This window comes from Calonectris borealis, chromosome 26 (genome assembly GCF_964195595.1).
Source record: "Calonectris borealis chromosome 26, bCalBor7.hap1.2, whole genome shotgun sequence".
NCBI lineage: Eukaryota > Metazoa > Chordata > Aves > Procellariiformes > Procellariidae > Calonectris > Calonectris borealis.
In genome coordinates this window covers 5,164,636-5,177,543 of record NC_134337.1, presented here as the reverse complement: position 1 = coordinate 5,177,543, position 12,908 = coordinate 5,164,636, and the positions used below count along the sequence as shown (strand labels likewise).

The 12,908-nt window shown below is 59.5% G+C and overlaps 1 protein-coding gene across 1 annotated transcript; it reads left to right on the top strand.

The window, feature by feature from the left end:
* Positions 1-6,147: 6,147 nt before the first annotated feature.
* On the top strand, positions 6,148-10,876 carry REN (renin). The gene is made up of 10 exons (XM_075174164.1): positions 6,148-6,248; positions 6,876-7,032; positions 7,196-7,319; positions 7,537-7,655; positions 7,826-8,022; positions 8,804-8,812; positions 9,234-9,356; positions 9,954-10,098; positions 10,190-10,288; positions 10,715-10,876. The coding sequence occupies exons 1-10, from the start codon at positions 6,148-6,150 to the stop codon at positions 10,874-10,876; spliced, it is 1,236 nt and encodes a 411-aa protein (XP_075030265.1).
* Positions 10,877-12,908: the final 2,032 nt, after the last annotated feature.

The following is a 12,908-nucleotide window of genomic DNA, read 5'->3' as shown; positions in this document are numbered from 1 at the left end:
GATCTGTCCCTGTTGCAGCTCTTGCAGAAGGTGGGAGACAGCAGCTCCATGGTGTGACCTGCGAGACGGGCCGAATCGCTGGAGATGGGATGGCGCGAGCGAGCCCTGGGTCCGGCTCTCCCACAGTGAGCAGTGGCCTCTCTTGGCCCCAGGACCCTCAGCGCCGAGCAGAGCCACCCCCGCTGCGGGGATGGTGCCTCGCTGCCCCGCGGGGCTCCCGTGAGCAGCTCCTGAGCGAGGCTCCGGGGACCAAATGCTGTGCCAGGCAGGCTTCTGGAATTACGAGCGTTATTTTACTCTTTTTGTCTTCCCCTGTTGAAAGATTTAATTAAAAAGTGTGTCTGAGACCGAACTCAGACTGTGCTCCTTTCCTGTGGCTCAGGGCTTGCTCCAGCTCTGGCTCCTCTTAGTGTCACCAAGAGGCATCATGGCCATGGCTGGAGATGGCACAGGGACCTTCTGGTGGCCATGGCTGGAGATGGCACAGGGACCTTCCCATGGCCATGGCTGGAGATGGCACAGGGACCTTCCCATGGCCGTGGCTGGAGATGGCACAGGGACCTTCCCATGGCTGTGGCTGGAGATGGCACAGGGACCTTTCCGTGGCCATGGCTGGAGATGGCACAGGGACCTTTCCGTGGCCATGGCTGGAGATGGCACAGGGACCTTCCCATGGCTGTGGCTGGAGATGGCACAGGGACCTTTCCGTGGCCATGGCTGGAGATGGCACAGGGACCTTTCCGTGGCCATGGCCCCGGCTGCCCTGGCTGTGAGCCCCGGCCAGTGCGGGCAGCCCTGGCTCGCAGGCAGCGGCCGTGGCGCTGCCTTCCCAGGCGTCCCGCGGGGATGTGGGCTGCAGAGAGCAGAGCCCGGGGAGCCGCGGGAGAGGGCAGGGGAGGTTAGGAAAACACCCGTTAAACCACATTAACATTTCATGACCTGATCGGAGGAGAGTAAATCACCCCGTTCAAATTCAGCGACCATGAAAAAGCAAATGACATCCGGGGTTATTAATTAATTGAGAGATGCTGGGGTGGGAGCGGGGGCTGGCGCAAAGACACAGAGTTACCGTGCGGATATCTCTGAGCAGTATGGGCCAGGACTCGCATTTTCCATAGAGCTGTTTCCTGCGGGATGCGGCCAGGAGGGAGCAGAGCTGGACCCGCTGCCTGCTGCCTGGCAGGGTGGAGCTGGTGGGAGCTACAGCAGTGGTGGGCACCAGGACAGCTCTGGAGGGTTTGAGCCAGGGGAACATCAATGTTCCCAATGCCACCATGGGGTCTGGCGTCTGCATCGCTCCGAGGGAGCCTGCCGAGATCTGCGGCTTACACCCCAGAGAGGGATCCGGCCCCATCCACTGGCATTCAAAGCGCCTTTTCATCTGCCGCGCATCCTCGCAGCCCCAGCACACCTTCTGGGAGGGCGCGGGGAACCTGCTGCTTGCCAGCCTGTTTCTCTAGGGACAGAAAGCGGCTGTTTTGGCCGATCACGTCGCATCGCCCACCATGTCCCCTCTGCGTCCTCTCTGCAGCTGATTTGGTCTCAAGAACCATTCAGGCCCAGGTACATCAGGTGCTTTTAAACCCTGCTCGAGGCAGGACCTGCGCTGCTGGATGCTCTGGAGGATGAGCATCCCCCAGTGCGAGGAGTTGGCTCTCGCAGGGAGACCTTCATGGCAGGCAGAAATCTGAGGACAGTGCAGAGCTCTCCTAGCTTAACGTCAGATGATTTTAAAGGAGCGATTTTGTTCAGGCTGCAGAAACTCCTCTCCCCAGGAGCACAGCCAGCACTGCCAAAGAACTGGTTGGATAACTCAGCGGGTCTGTGCGATCAGAGACACAAGCTAAATGGATGTGAGCCAGGTTTCTATGAACACTTGGGAAGCTGGGTGCAAGCAGGAGTTTAATTAAACCAAGGCAATCACATCAAAGCTGGTCCCTGTGCAGATACCCTTCTTAACTTGCAAGAATTAATTAATGAGTTTGAGTTAAACCCGTTCCCTCTTGATTGAAGCGCAGCCTGACTGAGCTGGTGGCAGTGCCTGCTGGCACCTAGCAGGTACTGCACCGGTGCCCGGGTTTGCAGTGGGTTTGCACCAGCTGAAAGCGGAGCTGGGAGCTGCTCTGACAGCTCAGCTGATGTGGGGTAACTCATCTGGGTGCCCCAGCCCCAGCCCCAGCAGCCAGGTTGAGCCCTGGGTTACAGAGGACGAGCTCCCAGCAGGTATAAATCAGGGCTGGGCACGGTTGCTTTGCATCCCTGGGAGGTCTGGCTCAGGGGGAGCTGCTCCTTTGCTGCTGGTTTTGAGGGGGTGCCTTTACTTGGAGTGCAGATTGCAGCGGGAGGCTTTCAAGAGGGGGAAGAAAGAGCTAGCAACTTCCTAGCATGAGCTTGGCTGCGGGCAGGAGGAAGGTAGAGGTGGGTTCAGTCCTGCTGGTGTCAGGGCCAGCTTTGATGACAAAGCGGGGTGGTTTGGAGCAGAGAGCTGGGCAGCTGCCTGCGGAGGAGGGATGGGAGAGGAGCCATGGGCTTGGACATCATGCAGGTAAGCAAGGGCTGCAGCCTCCCTAGTGCCTAGCTGCAATTCCTGTCTTTGCTTCACCCCAGCTGAAAGCTTGGGCTGTAGGGCAACTTTTCTGGTCAAGCTTCATCTTCAGGGCTTCACCAGAAGAAAGAGGAGTGGTCCTGGGGACATCGCACACAGGATAATGTGATTCCCCCTGTTTAACGCCCCCATCCCCACGGCAGCAAGCATGGATGAGCAGGGTGTGTGTCCCCTTCTCTTCACCCTGCTGGGAAAATCAAGCCAGGATGGAGCATCACCCCTGGGTGGCAGCGGGGGATGCTCCAAAGTGACCCGGGGAACCGCTGTGAGCTGCCTCTGGGACGGAGCAGGCAGCAGCGAGCCGGAGCCGGTGCCGCTCTCCCCAGCCGGTGTTTCTGAAGCTTATTGCAGGGGAATGTTTTCCCTCTGGTTCAGTAAATTGCCATTTCAATGTGCCCTGCCAGAGCAGTTTGGGTTTTAAGCAAACACTTTGGGTGAAGCCCTGGCTCTGCTGACGTCAATGGCCGAATTCCCCCGGTGTCGGTGCCATCCAGAGCCTCCTCTAAGTCCTTCCCAAACGTTGCTTTTGTGCTTGAGCTTTTCGGTCATCTGGAACAAGGATCCTCACAAGCCTCGTCTGTTTTTACTAGCAACAAACTCACAAACTAGAAAAGTGTGTAAAATGTGTGGGAAGGAGAGAAATGCACCTACCTTTTTTACTGTTTTAAAAGAACCCTCAAGAAATAAGGCTATTCAGTAAAGCTTCCTAATGATTCTATTTAGAGAGCGAAGCACTTAATATTTCAAATTTTATTTTAAGAAATGCGCTTGTTCAGCCCAACACGAGAGAGGAACAGATCTATCTTGCAGAAAGCATTTGTTTCTCTCTGGAAAGCATTTTCCTTGAATTCACTGTTAGCTCAATCGTTTGACTCCTTGAAAGCAGGCGGGGGAAAAAACCTAAGAGCATTCCCCTGCTATTTCCAGATGAGCTGCTCTTTATAGAATACGTAATTGTATGAAACCCCAGCCCTTTGCAGCAAACTGCAGCAGGTTTCCCACAGCAGCGCACGAATCGAGCGGGGAGATCGCAGCCTTGCCTGATGGCCTGTTACCATTAGTCGTTGCAAATTCAGGTCAAGTGATGCTTTGGTTAGAACTGCCTGATGCTTCGAGGCTGCGTGGGAAGAGTTAAGCATCTTCCCTGCAGGTCTGGGTCTCATGAAGGGCTGGGGATAAAATCAGTGTGATCCCAGAGCTGGCTGATATCCCTGTGGCCATCCTTCCCGTGCTGCCCTGCAGAGCCTGGCTCTTGGCATGGCTCCTGCTCCAGCCCTTGGAGCCAACGGAGCGATGCTCCTTCCCCCTCCCCTGGTTCCTATAATCCCGTGCACAAATGCAGCCTTTGCAGGTTATTTAAAGCCCTCCATCAGGTCTTTCCATCGCTGCTCCCATGCACCAGCTGCTCATCCCTGCTCGCTTGCTGATGGACATGAGTGGAAAATGCCTTGCAGGGATTTTCCTTCCTCTGGGGAAGGTGCCCTGTGCTGAGGCAGGTCAGCCTCAGGGCTAGCACTGGCCACTGCAGGGCAACAGCCCTCAGTTCTCTGATGGGCGTGGGTAAGTTGTTTTTGCCTGTTTATGCCTTGGTTTCCCTTCCGAGGGGGTTGTGGTGCCATCCCCTTGGCAGGAAAGGGTTTCTTCCCTGGGGACCGGAGCGGGCTGGTGTTGCCTTTTCCCTGGTACCCACAGCCCTCCGCCATTCCCAGCTGCATCCCACTCCGGCTGCCCCACAAGAGAGGAGTCCATCTGTCCCTCCTAGGGGAAAGCCATGCCCAGAGCACCTAACGCTCCTCGGGGCTCCTGCGGACGTGCCTCCCCTTGGCCATGGGTCAAAGGGGAGCTGGAAATGCCGGAGCCCCACAGCCCCGCATCCTGGGACCACCTTCCCCCGGCTGACGTGGCCCCTTTCCTTTGAAGTCATGCTGCAGCCCCGGCCTCTCCTTTGGGGAATGGTGCTCGGCAAAGCAGGCAGAGCCCACGGGATGCCCGGGAAAGGGATTTATGTCCGGTGGCTCCCCGCCAGGCCCTCTCTCCTATCGCTGCGGCTCCTGGGCTGGGCTGCTGCCTCCTGACCTCTGCACCTCGCTGCAACCTGCGCGGGGGCACGAAGCTCCCCCGAGTGACGCAGCGCCAGGGCTCGGCGTGGGAAAAGACGTCAGGGCCGGGGGGAGCGGGGCTGCGACCCGCGGGGCAGAGCCTCGGTGCCCGCTGAGGTCAGCCTTCCCCTGGCTCCAAGCACCACAGCCAAAATCCCACAGGGGAAGGAGGCGTTAAAGCCCCGGTTTTGGAGGGGAGCTGTCTGTAGCTTGTGGGGTGTCCTCCTCACCCCCTCCCCAGCACCGGTGTCCCCTGGACAAGGGTGACAAAAGCGTCGTAAGCAAATCCCGTCTGCAACAGGAGCACACCGGCGTGATTGCGTAGCTGGGGGTTTCGAGGCAGGGGGCAAGTGTGTCATCAGGTTTCTTCCAAGAACATTTTTATTGCTTTTGCAGTCATTTCCCACCAAGGTTCCCTGAGGTCAAGCGCTGGGCTGGGAGCCATGGGGCTTGATCCGGCACCCACCACCCTGGGCTGGGCACTGCTTGGGGAAACACAGCTGCCTGTGAGCTGGGCGCCAGGGATGCACCTTGTATGAAGGAATCCCCTGCAGCTCATGCTGAGGTTTTTGAGCAGCATCTCCCTTCCAAAACACAGGGCAGGGCTGGGCACCCAGAGCCACGCTGGGCTCCTCTGCACCCTGCTCGTATAAGACAGAGAACGGCCCGCTCCTCCCGACCGCGGTGTGCCTGGCCAGGCTGTGGACACTTGTACCTTGATCTAATATCACATGCAACAACTGCCATGAGTTTAGCTGGTCTCTGCCCCGGGCTCTGCATTAAGGCCTTGCTCCCTCACTGGTTTAACAGAGCTGGGGGGGCCTTTTCCCCCTCGCTGTGCTAAGAGCAGCCCCCGTAAGGGCAGTGGGCTCTGGTGGGTTTGCAGTTGGTGTCTGTGTGGCCGAGGGGGCTGTGGCTGAGTGCCCTTTGCTGTTCCCACCCCCAGACCTTTGGGGAAAACCCCATTCCTCTGCAGCATGGAGCTCGGGGACACCTCCTTGGCCAGACTGCCATCTCGACCTGAGCCACCACCACCTGCGTCAGCATCACCCACCAGCTCTCCTGATTGACACCAGCAGGCATTTGGCCCATGCCCTGCACACGCCGTGTTAGCGATGGCTGGGTGCTGACACGTAGCAATGCTATTAACTGCAGGGAGCGTGGGTTTGCGGCTCCCAGCTATTCACAGCTCCCTTTGCCAGCCACCCTTGTCAGCTGTGCCCACCTGCCGCCGGGCACGGGGTTCTCCCAGCTGTGCCACCCTCCGCAGGGTCAGCATCAAGCTACCTGCCCGCAGTGCTGCCCGCAGGATCCCCAGCCCTCCCCCGGCCAGCGGGGAGGAGAAACCCACACGGATGCAGGAACCCAGGCTATAAAAGCATCCTCCCCTTTGGGACACAACGAAGCTGCTGGCAAAGGAGGCGGCTGCCCTGGGAGAGCACGATGCCGGCAAGACACAGCAGGAGGGTGCAGCAGTATCTGGTGGTCTTGGCCGTGACCTGGAGTGCCAGCTTCTTCCCCTCGCCAGCCCAGGCTTTGCAGAGGTAGCAGGCGTGCGTGTTGCAGGTGGCCCACAATATTGTGGGTCTTGCTGTCTCCACTTGTTTTTGGGTGCTTGGGCTGGTGCTGAGGACTGAAGGACTTTCCTCCTGTGGTACCTGCTGCAGCCATGCTGGGAAACCCCCTTCCACCTCCTTTTCTGTTCTGCGCTAGCATATCTGCTCTTCCTTGCTCCTCTTCCTCTCTCCCCTTGAGCACCGCATGGCTCAGCAGCACCCTGTCTCCCAAATAACCAAGGAGGCAAAGCAAACGAGCCAAGCGTGGGGCTGGGCTCAGCCCGTGGGTGGCTGCCCGGTGTCGGTAGGTGCCTCCTGCAGCAGCCAGCCCCCGTGGGGTCCCTACCTCGGGTGGGCCGTGGTGCATCCCGCCTGCTGCATCGCCCCCCGAGGCCGGTGTGGGGCTGGAGGTGCTGTGGGAGCGGGACCCACCGGGGCCCGGCTGGCAGCCCCACGGCGCGGGGTGCTGCGGGGAGCTGCTGCCATCTAGAGCCACCCGGCTGGATTTCCCAAGGCAGGAGTGCTGGGCAGGGGTGGCAGGGAGCTGGGGGGGGGGGTTCCTGCGGGTGCCTGGGTGCTCCCCGGCCCCCCAGCCCTGCCCTCGCCCCCCGGCAGGATCGCGCTGCGGAGGATGCCCTCCATCCGCCAGACGCTGCAGGAGATGGGCGTGAAGGTGTCAGACGTCTTCCCCGAGCTGAGGCAGAGCAGACGCAGCGGTGTGGCTGGCCCCAGAAACGGGACGGCTCCCACCCTCCTCACTAACTACCTGGACGTGAGTCTCTCCCTGTGTCACCCCAACACGGCCCTGCACCCCGCAAGTCCCACCCGCTGCACCCCACGGTGCATTTGCTGCCAGGGGCTTGGGTCTGTGTGAACCCCCTCTTCTGTCTGAGCTGTGACCCCAGGGATGCTCCCCAATGCCGTGCCTCTTCCAGACCCAGTATTTCGGGGAGATCAGCATCGGTACCCCTGCGCAGACCTTCAAGGTGGTCTTTGACACGGGCTCGGCCAACCTGTGGGTGCCATCCCACAAGTGCTCCCCTCTCTACAGTGCCTGCAGTGAGTACGGGGGCATGTCCCTCCATCTCGAGGGCTGCTCAAAGTGCGCTGGGGTGGGTTTACCTTTGCACAGCGGGGTCTGCTGCTGTCCGGGCCCCTGGCCCTGGGACAGGGTGGGTTCATCATCCCGCGATGGCTGGGGGAGCAGAGACCCTTAGCCGGTCCTGCCGTCACTGCCTCCCTCACTTTCTTTGATGCACCTTCTCCCTCTCCCCAGTTTCCCACAGCCGCTACGACTCCTCCAAGTCACGGACGTACATAGCCAACGGCACGGGCTTCGCTATCCGCTACGGAACAGGGAGTGTCAAAGGCTTCCTCAGCCAGGACATCGTCATGGTGAGTGCGTGCCCTGAATTCGCAGACCTGGAGCCCCTGCCTCAGCAAGGAGGTGCCCACGTGCGGCTCTGCTCCCCCATAAGAACATCCCCAGTTACCCAAGAGTACGGGGGCCCTTTGGGGGATTTAGCCCCCCACTTCCCTGCAAGGACATTTGTGCCCTTCCCCAGGTATCAGACATCCCCATCATCCAGGTCTTTGCTGAGGCGACGGCGCTGCCTGCCTTCCCCTTCATCTTTGCCAGATTTGACGGGGTGCTGGGGATGGGCTACCCCAGCCAGGCCATCGACGGCATCACCCCCGTCTTCGACCGGATCCTCTCCCAGCAGATCCTCAAGGAGGACGTGTTTTCCGTCTACTACAGCCGGTGGGTCTTGTGGGGAGCAGGCGCTGGGGCTGGGGAGGTGTTTGTTTTGCAGAGCATGGACATTGCAACCACGGCGGTGCTGGGTTTGCATCTCAGGAGTGGGAAAGAGCCATGGCTGGGGCTGTGGGACCTGGCGGGGGTGGAGAGCACGGGCACGTGGAGGATGCCTGGAGGAGCTGGGGTGGAATGAGGCAGCACAAGAGGCAGAGCCGGGTGGATGCTTATCTGGAGCTGCTGGGCAGGGAGTGCCGAGGCTGGAAGCGGCTGCTGCCCGCTCGTTTGTCACTGTCGGATTGCACAAAGTCACCAGCTCTGCTAGTGGGTCTGGAGCAATCACAGCCGGGAGTGGATTTAGTGTTTCAACTACAGGCAAAATTAAAAAAACCCAAAAATCTATTGAAGTAAAACCTGCACCAGCAGCCAAACCTCCTTTCATTTCTTGCCCCAAACTGTTGTGCCCCAGCAGCACCAAATCCCGCAGGGGCAGCAGGAGGGCCCGTGCTGGCAGAGCAGGAACGCTGCCCCCCACCCCACACCCTCCACTGGCCCCAGGTACAGCAGCCTGGCAACGTGCAGTGACAAACAGACCCACAAATGCATGCTTAAAGCAGGCATGGTAGCTCTTTACCTCAACTAAAGGTGGATCCATCAATAACGAACAAAGCCTAATGATGCTGGCTGCAACTGCAGCCTCGTCCAAGTGTCACTTGGGTCCCCTCGGCACCCTAGGGACACAGCTGCCCTCAGACCACAGGCTTATGGAGCATCTCTCTCTTTGCAGAGCTTCGAAGTAAGAAGACGAAAAGCACAAGCGCTCTTGAGACAGCACCCACTAACAGTCACCCATGCACCCCGGGGCGGGCAGCAGACCCCGCTCCCGCTGCCAGCCCCAGGCAAGCCCTGCCCTGCGCTGGCAGCTGGGCTCTGGTCCGTAGGAGCTCACACACGGCATCAGTCCCGCACGGGGCTCTGCCAGCACGCCTGCCGCGCAGGAGCCAGCACCGACCTGCTCGGAGACCTCAGCATGTGGCACCCCTCTCCTGCGGGCTTTTGCACCCTGTGCACTAACTCGGGGTTTCTCCTGCTCCATCTCGCTCTCTGCCACTGCTGACCGGGTCAGCAGAGCCTCACGGCCGCGGCTCGTCCCTTCTCCCCGTTTTTTCAGGGACAGCAGCCGAGGGGGAATCACTCCACTGTGTTTTGCACCCTAGGAATGCTCCTCTGAAACCCGGGGGGGAAATAATCCTCGGAGGCAGCGACCCAGCCTACTACACTGGGGACTTCCACTACCTGAACGTCAGCAAGAGCGGCTACTGGCAGATCAGCATGAAGGGGTGAGGCCAGGGAGTGCCTCTGCACAGCACCGGCCGCATCCTGCAAACCTCCCTGGGCGTGCGAGGGTGGGCCTGGGAAAAGCTTGCTGGGTGCTGGGGAAGGTGGTCCAGGGAGGCGTGTGTTCACTCCGTGTTGCTGGCGGATGCTTTCCCCTCTGGAGGGGAGCGGGGTGGGTTCCTCCAGCACAGAGTTGCATCTCCTTGCTCAGCAAGAAGCCAGGAGCCGAGCTGGGGAATGCAGAGGGGGTGGCACCGTGGGCTGATTCAACTTGGAAGCCGCAGTGGAAGAGTTTAACCCCCTTTAGTCCTGCAGAAGGAGTGTGAGGCACTGAAACAATTCTGCTTTGTTTAATTCAAAAAAATAAAAACCACACATGATGAAGCTTAGCTTTCACATTTGAGAAGCTTGAAGGGAGGGTTCCTGGTGCCCCTGGAGAGTCTGTACTCTGGAGGCACCGGGAGCAGCACATGCTCTGCTTGGCCAGTGTTCCCTGGACAAAGATACGGCACGCTCGCCCATGGGCACATGCAGCCCTGGGAGCCGAGCTGCAGCCACCATGGGAGACTCAGGGTCACCCCTCTTCCCTCCCGCTCCAGGGTGTCCGTAGGGGCTGAAATCCTGTTCTGCAAGGAAGGCTGCTCAGCAGCTGTCGACACGGGAGCATCCTATATCACCGGCCCAGCCGGCCCCGTCTCCGTGCTGATGAAAGCCATCGGGGCAGCAGAAATGGCCGAAGGAGAGGTGAGCAAACCCCTTCTGCCCCCTTGCTGCCTGTACCCCAGCCCATCCCTCCCCCAGCAAACGGGCTCAGCACTGTCTCCCCCTCCCGCAGTACGTGGTGGACTGCGACCGAGTCCCTCAGCTGCCCAACATCTCTTTCCACCTGGGTGGGAAGGCCTACGTGCTCAGCGGCTCAGCCTACATCCTCCGGGTAAGCTGCATCCCTCTGTGCGGGGCGGGAGGGTGGCTCTCCCCAGGCTGGGTGCGTCTGCTGGGGAGCGCGGTGCATCTCGGGGTGCAGCTCTCCTGGAGCATCCTGCGACCTCCTGGCTCCCCTAAAGCAGTTGAGATGAGCCCCAGAATGATGTTTCTTGTTTTTTCCCCAAACCCTCCCGTTCAGCAGAGATGTCCAGATGACTGAGACAAACCTGTCGCTGCTTCCTTGGGTGGTTTTGGGGAGATTTGGGGTGAGCAGCAAAGAGCAAAGACAGGCAAGGGTCCTCCTTCCTGGCGGAAGGAACGTGGAGGCCAAGCAGAGGGTGTTGAGCTGGGGATCGCAGCCCTGCCTCGGGCACGCTGCAGTAGACATCTCCCTCCTGGCACATCCATCACCGCGTGGGTCTCCTCCTCTTTGCAGCAATCCCAGTACGGGGAGGACGTCTGCGTGGTGGCTTTCTCGGGGCTGGACATCCCACCCCCGGCTGGTCCCCTCTGGATCCTGGGCGCCAGCTTCATCGGGCACTACTACACCAAATTTGACCGGCGCAACAACCGCATCGGCTTTGCCACGGCCCGCTGATGGCCGGGGGGGCCGGGGAGAGGGCCGGGGGAACCAGCCTGGAGGCAAGAGTACCACCGAGAAGAAACGATTTGAAGTGCAAACGAGAACAGCGTTTCCTTACAGCTCAGCCACCTCCTCTCTTTACCGAAGCAACTGCAAAACCTCGCCTTCTCCCACTCCAAAACCCCCACTCTGCTTCCCGAGAGTCTCTGCTGCTGGGGAGAACTGAGCCTTAAACGCATCTTCTAGCGAGCGCGTTCAGTCTGGAAATCAAAGCGGGATCCTGTGTCCGGAGTTGCACCTCCAGAGACTTTTAGGGTGATGTGCGATAGTACAACTGGCACGCAGTGGATCGCTGCTGGCGTGCAGGTGCTCGCAGGTTGCAGGCAGACTGAGGAGGGATGATCTGTTACAGTTTGTGGTGTTCTTTGAATGGGAGAAAAATAACTGGCTGTGTTTAATGATAGTTTGAGCTGGTGTTAACCCTACCCCTCTCCATGACTTTAATATTAAACAATCTCAGAGCAACAGGACACTGAGTGGATGCTTATTCTTGCAGAGGGGAGAGATCAGGCAGTTTTATTAAAAGAACTGGACAACAAGTGTTCCTCTGCTTGGATCCACCACTGCGTTTATGTCCTTCCCTATTTCATAAGACTGAAACACCCTCCCAGCTAGTGCCACGGCATCTATGTGTAGGCAAATTGGGGTCTTTTCAAACAGCAAACAAGCCTTTTCTGCAGGAGCTGATCTGCTGTGTGGGTACCCATGCCTCGACCTGCCTTCCCACGGGGGGCTCAGGACCACTGGTGGGACCCCTGGGGCCAGAGGGACAGGGCTGTACAAAGGCTTTGCTGCTCTTCGGGGAGGGGAAGGTGCTTGCAGGTCTGATTGAGGGTGGCTGGCTCTGCCCCACCAGGAAGGCAGCTCTTGCTGCCCCAGTGCCTGGATCTGTTTTCATTGCCACGTTGGCTCCAGCTAACAACCAGAGGCTTGTCTCTGTCCGGGCCATGTGCGGAGATGCTCAGCGGGAGCACGACGGAGCTGCGAGCCCTGTGGCCCGGCAGGAGGGGCAGACCAGTGCTCCCAGCCGGAGGCTGACATTTCCAGTCCTGCGGGAGAGCTGCGGTGCTTCAAGTTACAGCCCAGCAGCTGCAAATCCAAGCACTCCCCAGTGCCAAGCGATTTGCAACACGCTCTCATCTCCAGTTTGACCAGCTCAGGTGCTGTGACTGCCGTAGTCCACAGCCGAGCCCTGGGAAATGTGCCTGTACAGCAGAGCAAAACGCTTCTGGAACAGAGCCTGGAGCAAGCCACCATCTAAGTGCAATCGCTCGCACAAGCTTCTCATCCTCATTTCTGCCACCACCAGCGATGACTGCTGATGAATTCCCAGTGCTGCCCGAAGCACAGGCTGACACGAGCTGCCTCTCAGCTGCAGGGATGTTCAGGAGAGCGATGCTCCTCCAGCACCAAAACAGCTGCTGCTGCGTGACCTTTCCAGCCAGGTAGGCAGCAGCCTCCGCTCCGCTCGCCAGCCCTCCCTCCCAGCGCGGCACCTCGTCCCCTGCCCTGCCCCGTGGAGCGGCAGCGCAGCCTTACAGCAGAGAGGATGTGGCTAAGCGGATGTTTGTCCCTCCTGGGAGGGTCTGTGCAGCTGTGTAGCATTTAAACCGCTTAAAGTTGGGATAAAATTAAAGATGGGTCTCCAGGGATAGGAAATTCAAGGCACCCAACGATGTTACTTGTTTCTTGCCATGGCCTTCTGCAGCACTGCTCCATCACCTCCAACATGGGGGCGAGGAGAGCGGTGGCAACGGCTCTTTGGGGCCTGGGGGTGGAGGGAAGGGGCCCCAGCGGTCAGCGTATCTCGCTTTCATCCAGCATTTCCTGAGCACACCCGGGCGCTCATCAGCACAGGAAACCCCAGGGGCTGGGAAGCAGCGGCAGCACAGGCAGGGAGGGCACGGGAGGGAGGGCAGAGCTGCCCAGAGACCCTCGGCATGGGGATATCTGCACAGGCCAGCGCTGGAGCTACAGCCCGGCTTCT